General features: G+C 46.1%; 2 protein-coding genes across 5 annotated transcripts in view; one reads left to right on the forward strand and one right to left on the reverse strand.

The window, feature by feature from the left end:
* ARIH2 (ariadne RBR E3 ubiquitin protein ligase 2) overlaps positions 1 to 10,297 on the reverse strand; it is a 29,701-nt gene extending 19,404 nt beyond the window's left edge. For 3 of the 4 annotated variants that reach the window (XM_084292754.1, XM_084292753.1, XM_084292751.1), the window contains exons 1-2: positions 10,185 to 10,297; positions 6,734 to 7,080 (exon numbers count right to left, since the gene is read on the reverse strand). In XM_084292754.1, coding sequence (XP_084148880.1) covers positions 6,734 to 6,982 — 249 coding nt within the window. In that variant the 5' untranslated portion in view covers positions 6,983 to 7,080; positions 10,185 to 10,297. Of the gene's footprint in view, positions 1 to 6,733; positions 7,081 to 9,705; positions 9,818 to 10,184 lie in introns of all 4 variants that reach the window. The other variant, XM_084292752.1, reaches the window with a different exon arrangement.
* Positions 10,298 to 10,416: 119 nt separating this feature from the next.
* On the forward strand, positions 10,417 to 20,456 carry SLC25A20 (solute carrier family 25 member 20). The gene is made up of 9 exons (XM_084292719.1): positions 10,417 to 10,674; positions 11,190 to 11,282; positions 13,090 to 13,217; positions 15,394 to 15,484; positions 16,436 to 16,553; positions 17,708 to 17,780; positions 18,300 to 18,409; positions 19,665 to 19,789; positions 20,310 to 20,456. The coding sequence occupies exons 1-9, from the start codon at positions 10,570 to 10,572 to the stop codon at positions 20,370 to 20,372; spliced, it is 906 nt and encodes a 301-aa protein (XP_084148845.1). The 5' UTR covers positions 10,417 to 10,569; the 3' UTR covers positions 20,373 to 20,456.
* The last annotated feature ends 302 nt before the right edge of the window (positions 20,457 to 20,758 follow it).

Raw genomic sequence — 20,758 nt, forward strand, 5'->3', positions numbered from 1 at the left:
CCCGAGGTTGCAGGGGCTCGAGCTGTCATTGACATCACCTGCTATAAACACCCGAAGCGTTCAAAGTCTTGCAGCAAAGTCCTCCCTCCGCAACCGTCACGAGTTTCCGAGAGGTACAAAGCCGTTTTCAGAACTGAGCCCTAATTAATTTCGCTTAACAGAAAAAAAGACGAAGTTGCAACAGAACAATCGTACACCCTGCCTAAAGTGTTCTGGGTTCAGTCGTGCTTTAAAAAAAATGAGAAAAGGTCATCATCCACCTCTAGACACCAGTCACAGCACTGCTCTGAACTCGCCTGATGTTTCACCCTCTGCTGGTGCTGCCCTGGTGAAATAAATGCAATTTGGAGCCTGTAACTGCAGCCTTGGCACCACGGAGCAGCCCCAGTGCTGCGTGAGCCCTGCTTCATCCCAAGGTTTGACTCTGCAGCCTGCCACTCACCTCTGGCGTGCAGACCAGGTGTTGGCCCACAAGAAAAGCATATTTAGGAGGCAGAGAGCAGTTTGGGAAGGACAAACTCCACCAGCATTACTGTGTGAGGCTTGTGGGGCTGTCAGTACACAGCCTAGCCTGCCACACGCTGCGGAGACAAGAGCCCAGGTTAAATTCCAAGTCCTCTCTAATCCATCCACTCTCCTGCACAGGACAGCGCAAATTTCAGCTGCCAACAAACAGGATCAGTGGGACTCAGCTAGGAAATCTCCACGTACGTATTTCTCAAGCTGTTACGCTATTCCTCCTGAGAAGATTCAGAAGCAAATTAAAAAAAAAAAAAGCTTAAGCAAGACGGTGAGCCAGAAGGCATTGTTACAAAAGAGCTAGGAGATTTCTTTCAGAGATTTAGAGCGAAAGAAATGCAGCAAGAAAGCTGTAAGACTGCACATGGGCATAATACTGACACAAGACTTGCAGCTGTACTTATAGGAGGTGTTTTTTTTTTGCCCGAGAGCAGCAGGGCATGTTGCACTCATTCACTGCAAACTGCCAAGAGCCCTGCAATGTGCCCCACCGCTGCGCTCACCTCAGCTCTGGTCTAGAGGCCAGCAAAACACAGGAGAAGTACAAAATTCTTTCTAGCCATGCAGAGGATGCGTGGGCAACAACCTGAATGTGAGCAGCCGCTCAGGACACAGCTCATGGGGCAGCTAACCCGAACTGAGAGCACTGCTGCATGCATGCGGCTTGGGTAACTGCAGTGAGTAATCCCTGTGCAACCCCAAGTAAAAAGGCCTCCACCTGACAGTCGTAGCTTCTACAGGCTTTTTTTTTTTTTTTCCCTTTTCTAATAACGATGAAGAGGAGGAACAGCTGCTTTGTAAAACAGCTTCACGGTGCACAAGTGAGCTCGTTTCTGTTGTGCCATCCTTAACAGCCACAGCACAGGGAGCTGGCAATGGACTTCAGCTGCGTTGTGCTGCTCCTGTGCTCACCTTGCCCAGCTGTTTCTGGACAAGAACTGAGCAGTTTCTGAAAGGTTGTTTAGACGTTTTTAATGACTTCTGCCTTGCCTCTACCTCCCACCAAGGCCACACTCATCAGCAGCTGTGCACAGATTTTTTGCTCGCTGCAGTGCCCCGCTGGCTGTAAGACACACTTAACGTCAATCACAAAACGCGTGGGCTGTAATCACCCTCCACGTTTGTGGCTCATTTTTCCAATCAAGTTGAGGAGTTCGGCAGCCTGGGCAATACAGGACAAAATCAATTTCTCTCCTCAATGACTTCACGAAGTTGTCACAGCTGCAGGGTCTGGGCTCTCCAGCCAGCTCTCCTATCTTGCCAACCAGAAGTCTAAGAACTTTTTAAAAAGCCCTTTGAGAGTCAAAATAAAACACACTGAGGACAGTTACAGACATCCTCTTATCCTCCTGAAGTTTACTACTAAAACACCAGCATTATGAATCTGACAGGCAACACCACAGCTCTTGTACAGCACAGCTTCCAGGATCTTTTGGGAAACCAGAGCAGAACAAGGACAAAGGTACTCCTCAAACGTGTTCCTAGGGTTACAGCTTCAGATGGTGTGCCCACGTAGCGCTGGCTGGATGTCAAAATGCAGAACAGCACAGCCATAGACCTGCGTGCCCCAACTAATCTAGGGCTCCCAGCTACTCTGAAATAGCGCGTTATCGTTGCCAAACACCACCCGTGGGTTTTGCGGAGAAGTCAAATTTGCATGTCATGGTCTACCACTTACAGCCAATAATATTTAGATATTTACTCTTTACTACTATATTTAACAATTTTGCTTAACCTCACACGTCCTCAGGTTCTTATGGGCACTAACCCTGAACACACATTTTTCAAACTCTGTTATGTACATACACTTAAATATTTCAAGGAGCTTTAAGCACACGGGAGTGTATTAAGGTATTTAGGCACAGCTAGACTTTTCTGATTGCCACTTTATGTTGTATGCAAGTTCCATTAAGTCATTACGGTGTAAAAAAGGATGTCTACCCAACAGTACAGGTTCTCTCAGACAAGCACCCCACACTACACACTGGTCGTGGTTTGCAGAGTGCTGGGGGAGGCAGAAGTCAGTCATTTGACATCTTGCTCTTTACAGCCTTTCTGCAATCGCACCGAACGGCGTTCTGCGGGTGCCAGCTCCTTTGGGTAGAGCTGCTCGTTCCGGCTGCCAACCTCCACGCACATGACTCTGGATCTGCTAAAGATGGTATTTGAGAAGGACGCCTGCCAGCTTCCACCAAGCAGCTCTGCAAACTAACTGCTCTGTGTCAGCGCAATTTGAGTGTGTGGAAGGGTTTCAAAGGGCTGTGTTTTTATGAGCAAACACTCATTTGGTTGAATTAAGAGACAACATCAATAAGGTGAGCGAAAATATGTGAAAAGAGGTTTAATGCTGGCAGATCAGCAGCAATAACAGATTAATAGATTCAGTACTGTGCCATGGCATTGAATCTTTTTTTGCATCTATATTTTTATTCTTCAGAGGATGGGGTTCAGAGAAATGCATCAAAAGCACTTATTTCAAGGATCAAAGGAAATATTTGCTGTCAGGTAAATATTAGCAGGTTACTCACATTAATTAACATTTTAAGTTCTACAATCAGTTTTCTCAGTTTTACAATCCTTTCAGTTTTAGTGAAAAGCCTCCAGCAGTAGAGTGCCTGTAAAACAACATCCCTCTCTTTCAATGTGCAAAAATGCGTTAGCTTCCACGTGACCGACAATCAGCTTCTAAAAAATCCTAAAGTCAAGGTAACATTTTTTACAAACTGTAATTACAATTGCTTTATCTCATTGTTTAGATGGCCACTATAAGAATTTGGTAAAAAGAAACAAACAGAAAGATCCGTCTCATCACTGAACTAGAGAAAACACTGTCAGTTATTTGGAGCATCGCAGATATTCCAGGCGTGTACAAAGACCCTCCGCAGAGCCAGGAAGTGTCATTCACCACCAAAAACAATATGACCTCATCACACCCTTAATTGCTCGCCAGTAACAGGGTCAACTTTGTTTGTGTAACTGTTGAGTATCGTACTGTTTGTGTGTGTCTGCTGATTCTGCCACTCTAGGACTCACAAGCACTCAATGTGGAGTCGACGATCAGTTTGAAAACAAACTCACTACTGTCCAATTTTAAGTCATTTTTTTTTTTTTGAAAGATACTGGATTTTATAAACATATCTACTTCTCAAAAAGAACTGCTGTAAATTCCTTTGCTGGTCTGCAGGCAATAGGTGCTGCTCTGCTTTCAGGAGTACTGTCCTTAACAAGCGTTGATTGTGGGATCAGCTGGGCCTTTTGGGGAATTAAAGGTGATCTGCTTCAATTCACAGGCCTCTTGGTCAGAGAATCACAGTTTTGGAAAATATTAGCTTGACATTTTCTTCAGGCATGTTTAAGCGGTAGTTCAATTATCTATTTAGCTTCGTTAGGAGTGAAAACAACTTTGGCTTTAATTGGCAAGGAATGAAAAAGGTAGCCAAGAGGGTTTCTAAGGAAGATCACCCTTTACCTCGACACTCGAAGAAAACAGCAATTTGATAGTCAGCCTGAAATGGCTGAATAAAGGTTAAAAAAAAAAAAAAAGGAGGATTAACGAGCAGAGCAAATTGAATACTACTTATTTAGACTGTTTCTAGCTAATAACAGTACAGATTGAAAGTACGAGGATGTAAAGCTCTGAATACCTGGTTTTGGTCTTAAAAGAGCGTAGACAAAATGCCGTATAAGAAACACACTCACAAGACTCCTTCAATTTAACCTTCAGAACATGAATCACCTGCTGACAACATAACAGCAGAACATTCAAACCCGGCTTTGAGCTCATTCACTGTATTTGGTTTTTAGTTTGCTTTTGGGATTTGTATTAGTCTCTTCATTTCTTGTGATAACAAATTGCTCTGAGTTCATGTAATGAATTGCCTTCAACACTGTTCCTCCTGAAAACGGTCTTTAATTTACCTTCTTCTTTCCCTGTCAGGGGCAACCACTCATTCTTTAGTGTGAGCTAATGCTGAAAAAGCACTACATAACCACTAGACATCACAAAGTCCAGCCCTGGAAACAAAAGGAGATGAAATCAGCAAAGTGAACTAGGATGCTCCAAAGGAACACTCACAAATACCCCCCAAAACAAGACACTGTAACAGGCAGTCCTCAAAGAAAAAAAAAAAAAAAAAAAAAAGAGCTCAATGAGATTAGAGGAGAAAAATATTAATACAGATCTGACAAAAAAAATAAATCAGCCTCTATTTATGCATCTCCTCTAAGTCAATGGAAAATAATGATAACATAGCTCAAGATGTTCTATCCAATTTCCTTCTCCTCTATGCTAGCTAACACAACCCAAATTTTTTCCCCTGCAGTTTGTCTGAGAAAACAAGTGAAATCACAAGTTTCCTTGGGGGAAGAGAGGGGAAGGAAGAAGCAGGGTTGCTAAAGCATTGTAAGAAAGGATGCCAGGAAACAAAAAGCACATGCTACAGATACACAACAGATTTCCAAGTTAAGAAATTTGTAATTCTTGCACCACCGTTGCTAGAAAACAGAGTGAACGTGGCACTTCAAGAACCCGAGACTCGGTGAGTGGCTTACAACATCACATTTTTTCAGGTTTCTACCCAGATTTATTTTTATCTTCTCACGCAAAACCCACAACGTATAGCACTTCACTTTTAAGCAAATAAGCAGGCACATTCTTGAAGTGAAAGGAATCTAAAATGTTCTCTCCTTGGGCTCAAATGAGTCTCATTTGGGGCCAGATTCAATCTAGCAGGTTGGCATTACCTGGTAAACCATCATCTTTGCTGTTTTAACATCAGTGAGACCTCCAGAATTCTTGGAAAAACTGATTTCAACTTTGGAAGCCGGATTTTAATGGCTAAATAAAGTATTGCTTCTGTTAATTTAATTTGAGAACAATATGGCAGGCATTGCCTTTCTGAAGGGTGCTTCATCTGAAGGCAAACAGCAAGCAGCAGAAAAACATTTCTAAATCTTTACTTAATCGCTAAGAACCAAGAGCAACTAGATCAAAAGTGCTGACCAACGATTCTCATTTGCTCTTTTCTTTCGCCACCCTTTTCTTACGATCTGCAGGGAGCAGCAGGCATTCAGAGCTCAAACTGCACGTTTTGAAGAAATCACAGTCAAGAGTTTGAAAGCTAGGAAACAGTAAAACAGTTCATTTTCTGTGGTGGTGAATGCTGGGAATAGGCACAACAGGCAGCAAAATCAGCTCGAGCTGCAGTATGGGCGCACTTTATAGCCTGTAAGCTTCAGTCTTCAGGCTTTATGTTTATATTATTTCCTTAAGACTCTGATGTATAAAGGAAGAACAAGATCTCTCTGCAATTAATAAAGGTCCCGGCCAAATTAATGTGAATTAAAATCTATCCAATGAGGTTTTTATGTGCTGCAGTTACCTCTGTCTTCAGGGGTTGCTCCAGAGAACAACAAGCACTAGGAGACCTGCTACAAGGTAGACACGTTGCTAATCTCAACCAAACGCCAACACCTTGCTGCTTAGGAAACTCAGCTTTCCTCTGACCTGTGCTCGGACCAAAGCACACTGACAAGGCAGAAAGGGAACCTCCTCTTACTTCCAGTCTATGCTAGAGTCATCAGTCACACAAAGAGAAGGAAAACTTCTCAGAAGTCTTATTGAATATAACACCACGGAGCTGACTTGGAGTGGGAATCTTCTGTGATGAATTAGTCACTACAAGAGCTGGCAAGTTCATTGTACTTTAATTGCTTGTCACTGCAACGGGAGGGTTAATGCCTGGCACGACAGCTGATCTGTCTTTTTGAAAGTCTATGATTATTCACTCAGAACCAACAAAGTGAGGTGTTTTTGTTAGAACTGGAGTTTTAGCACATCTTCCTATCTGTCAGTTATCTTCTGGAACACAGATGAACCAAACTGTACCATCTATTATTCAATTTGTTTCTTTTCTATGCATCCTCTTTGCATTGGTGCCAAAGTGTTTAACTCAGACTTTGGGCACGAATCTCAGCTCTGCAAAAAAAAGTTTTAAGAATAAACAATACAGCAGGAAAGACTTTCAGGCCCCCAAACCAGTGTGCAACAACTGCAAACCTCTGAATCCGTTTTGAACAAGGACCTTCAAGAATATTCCTCCAACCCCCCATACCAGTAACATTGCCACAGGTTTCAGTTCACACCGTACGGTTGGCATTTGCCTTCTCAATTAACTTACTTTACCCCTGTGTTAGTGCAGAAACCTTTCCTCACCTTTAACGTGGCTGCCAAGCTGGCCATGTGTTCATTCAGAGTGCTCTCCGACTCCTTGTAAGTCAGGCAGGTGAACTGATATTCCTCTGGATCAAAGGCATCTGCTCCCTGCTGCTCCACGTCGTTAGCTACCCCATCATAATAATCCTCAATATCCCCAGGATCCTCATCCTCTTCCTCCTCCTCGCAATTAGGGTCATAATCCTCTTCGTTGCTGTCAGAGCCCTGGCTGTTCATGTCCACGGACATCTTAGTGCCCTGCCAAACTGCAGACCAGGAAAGCAATTGCAGCGTCTTTCTCTCCTCCAAACTTTATCGTTCTTTTGATTTCATCTGAGCTCTGTCTCCTAAGGGGGGAAAAACAGTTTTTTTTCTGTTGCCTAAGAAATGGTAAGAGAAGCCACGGCAGCATCGCACGGGTGATCGAACAGCCAGGGACAGCCCGACACAACAACCCAGCTGAGGAGGATTTGGCTGCAACTCGTGCATCTGCAGAGCTGCTCTGACAGGTGAGGTCTAAAACCTCGGAGATGGGTTTTTATCGCATTGCTGCCTGGCCCCCAGCGAGGGCCCCAAGACTTCTGTCATTCAGAAAGCGGCCCCATAGCCTTCACTACGTATCTTTTCAGAAATCCATCCAGATTTTCAACATTAAGCTTTTACCAACAGCCTGCAGTAGTGCAGAAAAGCATCATCTGCATTTCATCAGTGGGAAAAAAACCACCTTAACTATGATCACAGGAGCTATGAAGGCAACCTCTGATACCTTGTACACGTCCACATTGTTTCAGACCCACAGGATTCAGTGGGACTTTAGAAAACATGACAGGCAAACAGATCTTTCTCAGACACCCCATTTAACCCTCTCCCAAAGAAACATTGGTGTTAATAATCCCTTTAACTAGGCTCTGCAGGATGTGATGTGGCTTGGGCCTCACCTCTTGGGGGGGTAATAAAGTAAGTGCTCTCATTACTGTCTCAGCGTACATACTTATTACCTTCTGAACATAAACGTTTGTACTCAAGTGTCGGCAGCTGCTGTTCGAGAGGAATCAGAAGAGCCAAGCTATTTTTTCAGTCTCACCAGTATTGGAAAATTCATGTGTTTGACTTCACTTATTGAGGCTACACTAGAAGAAGGTTTGTAACTAAAACAATATGAATTAGAGCTCTGAGAGGTTCAGCAGGTAGAGCACTTACCATTTAACCAATTCCTTTAGTTTCAAAAGAGAATCTATTAAACACAAAAGAGTTAAAACACAGTGCTGCGACCAAACTTTTTGTATGAAAATACAGACGTAAAAGTTGTATTTTCTACAGGCAGCATATGTTGGTTTCTTACATGTACGTGGCATTTCACATTATCTTGTTAGCTCTGATACAGACACACACACCCCCACGGTTTCACAATTTGTAGCTGCTAGGGAGCCCACAATCAAGCTTTGACATTCCTGACTTCAGAGCACACAAAATCTAAGCCGTAAGTTTTCATTACTTTCCCTCAGTTTGTTTTCTGGTTCCAATAAACTGCCCAGGCAGCACAGATAAAGCACCGAGAGATGCGATGCACCACTCATCTGAGGAGCTGAGGCGAGCTCAACAGATACAAACCTCCCCCAGTGCAAGAAGCTGAAGGCCAGGAGCTAATTATATTATCCCTGGAACTCTGGTCTCCGTTCCTCTCATTTGCCTCTTGATTTCTTAGCCGCTCGCAGCGTAACATACAGACCCTTCACATCACTGCCTCCTGCAGAACTCGGGAGGAGCAGCGGCGCTCTGTCTCCACGTTGGAAGGACCCAGATGTGCAATCTGGTTTGGCAGACACAAGGGAAACCTATACTGACCCCCCCAGGAGCTGAATGCATGGCAGTTGTGCTCAGCAAGCCTCAGAGCACCACGAGGCCCAGGCACGTTTCACCAGAGGAGCTCCCAAACTTATTCTGATCATCCAAGACGTTAAAGACAGAAAAAGCACGCTTAACTGATGGTCTGTGTGCAACCTCAGTGCGTCTCAAAGCAAGGAGCTGCTTTTAGAGGCCTCAGCAGAGCGAGGGGCCTACACAGTAGGAAGAGAGGCCCAAGGGAGGGCAGAGCCTTTCTCTGGGCACCTAGCGCATACTTGAACTAACAGAGAACTGCTCGTGTGGGCAAACGGGGCGTACTAGCAGGGAACAGGCAGCAGACTGGATGTCTTTTGTGAGTCCTGTCACAGCGCCCTAGGAAAGTGTTTATTTCCAGCATAACTTAACGCCGGATGGTTGTGTGTGACAGAGAAGAGGACGAAGGCTTCTGGGGACAAAACAAAGCCAGGTGCCGAGAAAACAAGGGCCATAACTCACCTAGCGCTCAGCCTCACGCTCTCAGACCTGCTCAGCTCTCTGCTTACAAACTAAGACAAGAGATAAACTAGAGCTATAAAACGTTGGCTAAGACAATAAGGATGATAAACTCAAAAAGAGGGTCAAAAGAACAAAGAGTATTTGGGGTAACTTACCGTAATCCCCCAGATCAGCTTATAAAGTTTTAAACAACGTTTAGATCGCTTTCCTATGTGGAAGTAAGATGAGGTCCCGCTTCACCACCTCCATCATTGGTGCTCCTTCACCTTTCACCTGCCCTAGCACTGATCCAGCCCCCTCTCTTCCTCCAGCCGCCCTGTAAATGCCCCCATCCCCATGCCCTGAGCTGCCAGCTCCAGCAGGGATGTCCCCTCTGCCCTCAGTACGGCCAGACAGCAAAGTTACCGCATCCCTCCTCGTTTCTGTCTCACCACATCGCTTTTCTCTGACTCCTTGCCCTCTGTATCTACCTCCGTGGGACTTCTCAAACTCTTTTGGAAGGCGCTCTTCCCTGCTGCTTTTTCTGTTGGGATTTTGCAGTTATTCCAACGAACTTTTTCTGCCACTTTTTCCTCTCGCTCCCATATTGACAATCCTCAGCGTGACTCGAGTTTGCCTCCGGAATTACTTACCCACGCCAAGTTTAGGCGGACTGGCCCCCTCGCCTTCCTCGGAAGCCCTCTACAGCCCCCGCTCCGCGCTCGCTACCAGCGTTAATCTCATCTCTGCCTATGGCACTGGAGCCTGTAATCCAGGGATCAGCCTCAATCGCCTCCTCACACCCTCAGCACGCGCCCCCCGCCGCCTCCCCCTGCCCCGAGCTTCCACCCGTGATTCTCCCACCCCAGGACCGAGCACCCAGCGTAGCAGCTCCCCCCTCGCACCATCCCCACACAGACCCCCTGGCAGCCGCCCCCCGCCCCCAGGGGCCCCGCGGGCTCCCCTCCCACCCCCACACCGCGCTGGGCCCCCCGAGCCTGCCTCACCCCCACCGCTACCGGCGGGGCCCGCTCCCGCTTGGGGACACCCCCACGGGCCTAGCAGTGCCCCCGCTCCCCTCAGGGCCCCCTCAGGGCCTGGGCCGCCCCCTCCGGGCCCCCCCCGCACTCACCGGGCTCCGCGGCGGGCGGGGGAGGCGGGAGCGGCGCCCGGGGCTCCTCCTGCCGGGCCGCCGCTGCTGCACGCCGGAAGCGCCGGCCTCCGGGTGGCGTCACTTCCGCCGGGCGGGGCGGGAGGGCTGTACCACTGTAAAGGGTGAGGGGGGGGGTGAAAAGGGAGCGGGGCGCTACCACTGAGGAACGGGGGGGGGGGGGGGGACACACGCGGGGACGCGCCCCGCTCCCGGCGTGCGCCGCGGCTCGGCTCTGGGGGAAAGGTCGCGGGGCGGCGGGGGCGGCGCTCGCTCGGCGGGGACGGAACGGCCCGGCCCGGCCCCGGCTCTGCCTCAAGCCCCGCCGCCGCCTCCTCCTCCACAAGCCGCCGCCGCCGCCGCCGCCATGGCCGAGCAGCCGCAGCCCATCAGCCCCGTGAAGAATTTCTTTGCCGGCGGCTTCGGCGGCGTGTGCCTGGTGTTCGTGGGGCACCCGCTGGACACCATCAAGGTGAGGGGGGTGTGGGTGTAGGGGGGGAGGTGTTGAGGGCTGTGGGAACTACACTTCCCGGCGGGCACCGCGCGGGGCGCGCTTGCGCAGTGCGGGAGGACTACAGCTCCCGGCGTGCCCCGCGGGGAGGCGGGGACTACATCTCCCAGCGTGCCCCGCGAGGCGGCGGGGCGCCCCCTGCGGGCCTGGGGGCTGCAGGCGGGGGTTGGACAGCGCCCGGCTGCTAATTAGCGGCTGGTAATTAACCGCTGGTGCTCTTTGCAAAGGGTGGAGTGGTCTAAAGGCTGAAACTGGCTGTCACCTGCGCCCTGAAGGCTGCCCTCGCTGCCTGGTGGCTGCAGGGAGATGTTCTCCAGGTGCCACGTTCAGCAGAGCAATACTCAATAAGCCAACGCTCAATAAACAATAACCCAACACTCAATAACCCAACACTCAATAAACAATAACCCAATACTCAATAACCCAACGCTCAGTACAGCAGCACCCAGTAATCCCACCTTTCTTCTCCCTGCCAGGTCAGGCTGCAGACCCAGCCCAAGCCGCAGCCCGGGCAGCCCCCACTCTACTCTGGGACCTTCGACTGCTTCAGGAAGACTCTGGTTGGAGAGGTACCGCAAAGCCAGCGGCTCTTCGTGCCTCACGGGAGTGGGGCCGTGTGGGGGTGCTCCCCACAGGGCTGTCCGAGGCTTGGCTTATCGGCTGAGTTGATTCTAATTAAAATGTTTCGTCTGTTGGCAGAATTTGAAGGGAGGTCTCGCTGGTGACGCTCAGCATCCGCTTGTTCCAAATTTAGCCCTCGTTATTTTGTTAGGAAGTGGTTTTGGTACAAAATATCACGATAATAATGTCTGGAGTGAAAGACTGCAGTTAAAATTGGCTTTGTTGTAGTTGGTGGAACTATCTACGAGAAAGCAGAGGAACATTTGTTTCAATTCTAGGTGATACGCTTCTTTTTTTTTATTTTTTTTTTGAGTAAGGGGACAATTACAGTAGTTCTGATTAATCTTCAGAATGTAGACAGCAGTTCTCGCTCCTGGATTGGCCATATCATGTGACTGAACTATCGTCTATTTTGTTTTTAGAAAGGCACGCAGCCTTGGTTTAAAGACTTTAAGTGTCACAGAATCCACTCAGCTGCTTCATACGTTTTTCCAGTGGCTATTTGCTATTTGGAAATAATGACTATAAAGCCCAAGCGTTTATTTACTTGTCTTAAGTCTGATTTCTAACCACTGGATCTTGTTAGGTAACTCGCTACTAAATGAATGAGCCGTCTCATATCTGAAATCTGCTTTCATGATGGCATTCGCAGGCTGTTATATAACCAAAGTAAATCTCGTTTCCGTGGTGTCTCCCACAAAGCACTGAATTGCTCTGCTAGCTCTGAATCCGTTTTAGTTTTTAACACCCCTGCTGAAGCACGGACGTCAGAGCTGAACTGTAATAATAGCCTTCTGATTCGGCGTTCAGAAGTAGCGCTGCCTCTCTGCTCCTACTCAATACTCATCTGTTTCTGTGAGGAAGACTGAAACTTCTCTGCCAAGGCCTTTTGTTTCCCATTGCTCACAGGAAGGCTGAGCAGGAGTGTCTGATTTTTGTGAACCCGACAGGATTTCATCACAGAGCCAGCTGTGTCTGTAAGCACATGGACACCTGTTGGGACACACTGACTTATTCTGGGGAGGAGAGAGGATGAGTGGATTGACTAGCAAATATACAATTTGTGCACCTAGCCTTTATCTAGACAGATAAGTGCTTCCTTTTTGTAAGAAAAAAATCACTTCAAAGTCAAGGTAAATGAAATAAACACTGCCACTGGTTCTGCATTAGATTTTTTCCATGGGTGCAGCCTGATGAAGGGAAACGTCAGGGATGCAAATTTATATGATGAAGAATGAAAGGAAGAATGATTTCCTCTTGAACTCATTCCAGACTGTGTTTGTGTGGGGAGTAAAGGAGCTCAGGTTAGTCTCCCTGCCTCTTTACCTGAAGAGTAAATTTGCTCCAGCATTCTCAGGCTCAGTGTCAGGGTTTTACACTGCTGCCTTTGATGACTTACCGATAAAGCACATACACATTTTTTGTGTGTACCTGGGAGAAAGGACTTTTTGACCCGCTCTTATAGGAGTTTCATTCAGGTGGCTTTCAACTAAACCTCCTCGTGCTTGAGGTGTAAGTTCTGGATGATGGGTGTTGGAACAGCAGGGTGGTAAAGGGGCCGGTGCTCTCCAGGAAGGGCAGCGTTCCTCTGCACCAGTTAAACGTGTATCATTGTAAACGAACAATAGATGCTGTTATTGCTCTGATTAATATGACTGGCTAGCTGATATTATCTTGCATTTTGCTTGTCAATAAATTAAAATATTTGCAGAGCGTATGCCAAAGAAGTAATTCTTGTGATGCTGTTTCTTGCAGGGAGTCCGAGGCTTGTACAGAGGAATGGCAGCTCCGATTATCGGAGTGACCCCCATGTTTGCTGTGTGCTTCTTTGGATTTGGCTTGGGAAAAAGACTCCAGCAGAGAAAACCTGATGATGTTTTGACGTGAGTTTCTGAGTTAAGCAGAGAGTTGGGAACGGCACCCTGAGGCTCTTGCAGCTTCTTTATTGTCACACTTTGAGTTGTGGTGTAAATTTGTCTCTTCTCCTAGGTTATAAATATAGTTCTGAAAAATAAAACACTCGTGTGTTTGAACGCTTCTGGAAGCGTGGGACTGATAGCACAGGCTAAAAGCAGCCAGCACGTGGGCAGGTGCTATGCAATTCCCTTTCTACGCAAGAGCGAGCCATTAAGGAACAATTCCATTTTGGTGGAGTACAGTGTGAGTTACGTAATGATAGCCTGCGAACACTTGCTATTAACAGAAACTAGGGAATAAATACATTTGTGGTCGAGCAATCTTGACAAAACTGACATTCAAAAATCCCAATTTTCTCTTCCCTGCTAGTTGTGACTCTGCTGAGCCCTTAGTTTAGCGTTTAGTAGTAGTCATGGAAATGTTTCATTATTAATTTCCAAAAAGTAGTGTTTATGAGCAGCCTTCATCTCAGACATGTCAAACCTTATAGAAAAGAGAAGGGAAGCTAAGAAAACTTAGTATTGCTCTCTCCAAGCTAACTTACGCCTGAGGAAAACTCTCCCAGAAGTGCTCCCTTAACTTCTTTGCTGAATTGATTTATAGCTCCCCAGGAATAGAACTGTAGCTTAGCAACATGTCGTGCTATTATTTGTGCAATACGTAGGAGCCCTGTTGGAAAGCAGGAGCCCATTGTGTTGAGCCGAGCGTGGTGGGGTGGGGAGGGACGGTTTCTGTTGGAGCCTCGCCTGCTGTCTGGGTGGTGTGAGCACACCTGGCACGGAGCGAGCTCCCTTTGCTTGGGTCGTGCAGAGGGAGGCAGGGCCGGGCTGCTGGGGCACTTTCCTGGCTCTTCACTTTGCCACGGTGGCATCATCGTGCAGGCAAGGCTGAAGAGTAAGACAGGGAGTTGGTAAAGATTGGAGAATTCAAGGAAACAAACGGGCTGTGGGCTTACTGCCAGCAGCCTGAACACCTTGGGGCTTTGCATTTTGCACGCATTGTATCAAAGGGAAGTTAATGGGAAGGTGGAGAAGTGCAGTGTAGTCTTCTGGCTGTTTATGTAGAACTCCTCCTGCTGCTCTGCCTTGGAGAGAAAGAACACAGGTCAACAACTAGGTGGTAAATCTGTCATTGTGCACAACTGTGCTGCCCCTTAGGTGCACTTTACACAGCAAGATATGGTACTCTTGGCGTGTGAGGGCCAGAAAGAAAGGTCAGACTTAGCACCATGGTTATGGGTCTGAGGCAGGCAGGAGGGCAGTGGTTCACCACGCTGATTTTGCAGGGAGTTTTTGGAAGGAAGGAGATGGAAAGAAACCCGAGGAGCCTATTCTGTCTTTTCTGAGGCTGAATAATCTCAAGGTGAGCTAGAAAACTCAAAGCTTATTCTGAGCAGGAGGTGCATGCGAAGTGGTGGGGGCGGTTTGAAAGGTCTGGAAGGTGGGAGTGGAGAAAATTGGATGGGAATTTGAGAGTAAAGAAAGGCGTAAGAATTGGAAAACCTGACTAGAATGCCATCTCTTTGGCAAATGGAGACAAGTGGAAGGTGTGGAATTTAATTGAGATATTAGATCTTCTTACTAGGGAAGGGTTGGGTGTCAAAATGCATTTGTGATGCAGAAAGCCTGTGTAAGGGATTTCTGTCACAGACTTTTAAATGTGAAAGTAGATGCAGAGTGTGGGGGGATGATGCAGGTTGGCAGGACAGACTCGACAACAGCACAGAACCTCTGAGGGGTTACAGAAATGAGGCTGTTGACTGCACAAGCAGGGCGAAGTGTGGAGGCTGAGGTCACTGAGAAGAATACGGGAGACTGTGGGAAGAAGAGACTGTTGAGAATAAAAGTCAATGGGGAATGCTGTGCAAAAACCGCAAGTGTGAGGAATATTAGCAAATACAATAGCTGTGAAGAGCTGACTTATGGTTGCTGTGGGAACCAGGGCTTTGAATCCTAGAGATCTTAAATGTTTAGCTCTAATTATGCATTGATGAGGCACTTCTGCACTGATCAAAAGGAGCGGATGCATTTCTAGTTTCACTGCCAACCTTGTATGAAGCAGAATAATCTTGTGATACAGAAGTCTTTCTGCCCTTTGTTTACTGTGCTGTGTCAGGGTCTCACTTCTGTTTCCTCTGGGCAGATATCCTCAGCTGTTTGCAGCTGGCATGCTGTCGGGAGTGTTCACAACGGTGATCATGGCTCCAGGAGAGAGAATCAAGTGCCTTTTACAGGTAAGGAATTGGCTGCTGGTGACAGCAATTTAATGTTAGCGGTCTTGACTTTCCACACCGGGAGCTTCCTTGGTTAGTGTATTCGCTCTGTTCTGGTTTTTGACAGGACTGAGGCAACTGTCATTTAATGGAGCCGTGTCACGAAGAAGCATTACACACCGTGACAGTATAAGTGCACACAGCATTCGCTGCTCCATTCACTTCGCAGAGCACAAGCCTCACACTGTGTGGCATTATATGAGGCATCAGTGGATGACTCAGTCTGCTTTAAAGTATGGAAAAGTACAGCTCTTCAGAATGAAACTTTCTCTGAAAAAATTAGTTAAAAAATCCCGAACTACTAGGTCATAAGACTTCCTATTGTAAAGATTTTTCCATTTTCTTGACAAGTTCCCAACATGCAATTGAGGAAAGTGCTTCAAAATACATAGAATAGTTTTTTAATGTTTGGGTGACTGCTGGCTCTACATCTCCTCGAGGGTTTTTTAAAGCGTTGTAGGAAAATGTAAACCTGAACAAAAAAAAAATATTGTCAGTAGCAGAGCTCTTTCAGCATAGTGGTGGGTGTTCATGTGTCAGTTCTGACAGATGTGCTGTTCTCGTGGAACGTTCTATGCACATACAAATTGTTTGGAGTTCTCTGAATTATTTGAAGGGTACTTTTTGTCAGTGCAAGTATTACCTAACTGGTTTCAGCTGTTTCAAACTTACACTGGCGAAAAATAAGGGAGAACCTAGCCACTGCATGAACAATAAATACATCCTCAGTGTGAATGGGAGAGCACTCCTTGAGGAAATGATGCGGAGGCTCCATATGCAGGAGTGCCTACAGAATGCGTATGTGCTCCTTCCTCTCTGCAAATGTGCATGTGGCTTTCTGATTACTGACTAAATGATTGTTCACCAGCCAGAAATCTTCACTAGCCAGAAACTGTCACTTTAATCCTTCAGATCCAGGCAGCTACAGGTGAAACTAAATACACTGGCTCTTTGGACTGTGCAAAACAGCTGTACCGCGAGGCTGGGATTCGCGGCGTGTACAAGGGGACAGTGCTCACCCTCATGAGAGGTAACGGATGGAAACGTTCTGGTGCTGCTTCATCTTGGGGTGCTTGAAGATAAGAAGCCTGGCATAGTATCATGCGTCTCACTGTCCCTTTAGCCAACTGGAGATGCTTTGTGTCACCATTTTTTTTTTTTTTTTTTTTGTCTTCAGAGTTACTCCAATGCCTCAAAGGGACTGAGAAATAAACATGAGATTCTCAGTGAGTGAGGAAGAGATTAGATGGCAAGGATCAGAGGGATATAGGAAATAATTAAGACACGAGAAGCCCAGAGGAATTAAAGGAGAGGAGCAGAGAACAAAGAGAAAAGAAAAATACAGAAGTGGGCTTTTTTTCTTGGGAGAAGTATTGTGAGTGCTGTGTGTGACTGCTGTACAATAACAATTGCTTTAAAAGATATGATTGAAGCAGTTACACTTTCTAACCTTTTGAGTGTGGGTTATTTTGGATTGGGATGTCATGACCCCTCTCTCAGCAACAGTACCAAAGTAATTGTGCCAGAGGCTGCAGGCTTTACATGTTTGGGGACTTTCTCCTTTGAATAGCGTTAGATTATTCCCTGTTCTGGGGCAGTATTTTTCAAGTATAACCTGAAATGTCTGTTTTGATATCCCAGTTTAGGAATTTGTTCTGTCCTCTGCTTCTCATAGTGGTGTAACAGCTAGCGAGACTGTCAGGGTCCCTAGCCAGAGGCTGGTTGTCCAGCTTAGGCATGAACTAAAAATGGGCTGTGGAAGTACCTGAAAACAAAGCAAAACCAAATCTATCAATAACAACAGCAACAAATCCAGAAATCCAGCTTCATTAGAACAAAGAGTGTGCCAAACTCGTACAATTCCTGAACTGCACTAGTCTGCTATGGAGCAATTAAGAAAACTTAGAGCTGTCTCAGCTTAATGGCTGGGTTACAATCTGATTTGAAGGACTGCCAACTGAAGCGTTCAAGGTATTTTTCTAGTTCTTCCCTTCAGCACCTGCTGTCCTTGGGAAAGTTCAGGTTCCTCCATTTCCAGAGCAACAGCTATTTTTGTTTGCAGGGAATGCTCAGAAAAGGAATCTGGATGTATTTAGAGGTGTTGCTGAGTTGGCATGGGACTCCTGTGTCTCTAGGCTTGGTTTTGTTTCCCACTACTCAAAGATTTTGTTGTTTACCCACTAGATGTTCCAGCCAGTGGAATGTACTTCATGACGTACGAATGGCTGAAGAACATTCTGACCCCTGAGGGAAAGAGGTTAGTGAAATCCCATAGTCAGCGTTTCCTGGACTAGCCAGACACTGCTGTTTAATTTTCCCCAGTTAAGAAGGGATTTAGAGCAGTATCATTAAAATAACCCCCCAAAATTGGTCACTTACTTTGAGTTGCGTTGTTTTGATCTGGGGTTAACTGACAGAACAATATTCTGCATTTTGCTCAGATTCTAACCTTGGATCTTATTAGCCAAGTAAAGAATATTTGGAGTAGCTCTTTGCTCTTTCACCCGTCTGTGTGTGCAAAAAGATGGTTTGTTTGTTTTGTGTCCCATCTCAGTCTTCCCCCTGCAGAGCATTTTGTGCTTGTGTTGCTGAATTAAAGGATTTGAACCTTTAGGGTGGAGTTGGCAAATTTTTGCCCAGAGGACTCCAGTTCTTGTGCAGATACAGCACTCTTGTCTGTATCTGCAGCATTATGCTGCCTTTGCTTGTCACTTTAGTCAAAACAGATGAGTTTTTACTATTTATTTTTTTTCCTCCCACCCCATCCCTGCCACAGTGTGAGTGACCTCAGTGCGCCGAGGATCCTCTTTGCTGGGGGCTTGGCTGGGATCTTCAACTGGGCAGTGGCCATTCCACCAGACGTGCTCAAGTCCCGTTTCCAGACCGGTGAGTAGTAGCACACCAACTCTGTTTCTTTCTCTGCCTCCCTGCTGATACAATGATTCCCATTTTAGTTACCTGTTCTGAAATCTAAGCATGGAAATGATAATAATAGAACCAGGTGTCATGACTGTTTTATTACAAATGTAAGTCTTTGAAGGGCTTTGTTGCTTCACTTCAGACACAGCTGTGTAAATTCTAGCCTGTGCTGCCTGCAAGGTTACAGTAACTGGGCGTGCCTTGCTGAGAGTATTGCTTTTGGACTCACAGATCTGCTCGAAGTATCTGTGGCCTAGTTATAGTGAGAATGGCCCCAGGCTTTGAGCTTCAGTGGAGTTTGAGTTCTTCATTGCTTTCTCTGGGAGTGCTATTCAGTGCTTATTTTTACTAAGGCTCTCCTGTAGGCTCTGCCTGTGGACTCAGCTCTCCACTGGACAGCCTTTGTGATCATGATGATTTAGTGCAGGAAACTTCTTTTTTCTGTGATAGTGGCTTCTGTGGTTGTTGGCCATTGTACAGAGGGCTGTGTGTGAAAGACATTGCAGCTTTGCATCCTTGTTCCACTGAGCCAATCTACAATGCTGCTTTGAAGATGACGTGGTTTCATGGTGGTTCCATTTAATTGGGTTGTTTTGCAGAAAAAGTTTTGGTTCAGAGGGCTGGCAGAGGCAGTGCTTTCCAGAGGTGTCAGGAGAAGGAAGAACCTGTTCTTTGAATAGAATACATTTTCAAAACACCTCAGCAAATATTTGTGACATCAGCATTAAAATAGCCTGTGCATTTCACTTGAAGTTTGTTGTTCTTCTTGGCTGGGGCACGTGATAGAATCACTTTCTGCTTCTTATTATCTAGCTTCATCAGTTATTATTGATGGCCTTCCTATCTCTTGGGAGAGCCATCAGCAGCAGTGAGAGTAACAGCTCAGGCATCCAATCCTGACAAAAGTTCCTTTCCTTTCTTCTCTCCTTCATCCCCCACCCTCCAGATGTCTTAATTATGTAAATTTTTTATGGTGATGATGAGCACTTAACTTCTGTTTACTGAGCCTTTTGTAAACCAGCTGTATTATTTCTTTGTTTTTGACTGAAATAAGTCATTTTCCCAAGCTGATACTTTCATGACGTGGCTTCAGCAGCGCTTGGATTCTGGTGACAGTTGGATGGTGTAGCAATACAAACCTGTTAAAAAATCCTGGGCTGTTAAATATTCCTTCAGTATTTGTGACTGCCATACAGCTTAGCTTGTATTTTGTCTCTTGCAGCTCCTCCAGGAAAATACCCAAATGGCTTTAGAGATGTACTGAGAGAACTTATCAGAGAGGAGGGAGTTGCATCTCTCTATAAAGGCTTCACAGCTGTCATGATCAGGGCATTTCCTGCTAATGCGGTAAGTAAATTGCTGTTCCAGATGGGTTTTGGGGACCTGGCCATCCAGTGCATGTTTGTAGTCTGCAGGGGAGATGACTAGCTGCTTACTGCTGTACCATGTCAGTGAGATTCTCATCACTGGAGGTACTTTGGGCTGTTGGTGTCTGCATTCTGAAGTGTACCTTAACCAAGGGGGAGCTACCAACTAACCCAACGAGTTCTAAGCTGTGCACGAAAGCCCTTTGGCTTATTCTGACAGTATTTCTTGTCTGATTATACATCCACTGGTAGAATACAGAAACGTGTGGATAAGTTTGGACTGGCTTCTCCTTCAGTAAATAACGAACTTAATGGATTAGAAGTTCTGCATGTGTATGAAAAGATATAGCAGAATTCTTGCCTCTGGTACAAGATGTTTTTTGCTCTCTTCCTCCTCCCGTATCAGCCATGTCAGGTGTTTATAGCGCTACATTCAGAAGGCTTGTTTGGAATAGTTTTTTTAGAATCCTTATTTGTTTTGTATGTTCTCTGTTTCCCAGGCATGTTTCCTTGGTTTTGAAGTTGCTATGAAGTTCCTTAACTGGATTGCACCAGGTCTATGAAGACTGCAAAGTCTTTGGAAATCAGAGAGGATAAGGAAGAGAGTACGAGTCTGCCTCAAAGGAATAAATGAATGATCACTTGAAGTTTCAGGAATGATTGCTTGCCTAATACCTTTTTGCCTTCCTCATAATCTTTAGGTGGTGCTATGTGCCGTTCAGAAATGTAAGCCGTAACTCTGAAATAGAGTTGATGAGGAGTTAAAGGTGATGCACCTGTCTTCTGAGCCAACGTGCCACAGCAGTAATGCTGCTAACAGACACGCTACACACACTACCTTAAGTACTTCCTCATGGAAGAAGAGATTTCCTAAATATTAATTCTTTATTTACTGAAGAAACATAGAAATGAATGCTGAAAAACTTACTAGGCAGCGTGTAGTTAACTT

Source organism: Netta rufina (genome assembly GCF_964035555.1).
Source record: "Netta rufina genome assembly, chromosome: 10".
Lineage (NCBI taxonomy): Eukaryota > Metazoa > Chordata > Aves > Anseriformes > Anatidae > Netta > Netta rufina.

Excerpts from the sequence above, each read along its gene's own strand:
- SLC25A20 (XM_084292719.1), top strand. The coding sequence starts at position 10,570 with ATGGCCGAGCAGCCGCAGCCCATCAGCCCCGTGAAGAATTTCTTTGCC. Across the intron at positions 11,283-13,089 it reads GGAAGACTCTGGTTGGAGAG|GGAGTCCGAGGCTTGTACAG; the intron begins GTACCGCAAAGC and ends TGTTTCTTGCAG. Across the intron at positions 13,218-15,393 it reads AAACCTGATGATGTTTTGAC|ATATCCTCAGCTGTTTGCAG; the intron begins GTGAGTTTCTGA and ends TCCTCTGGGCAG.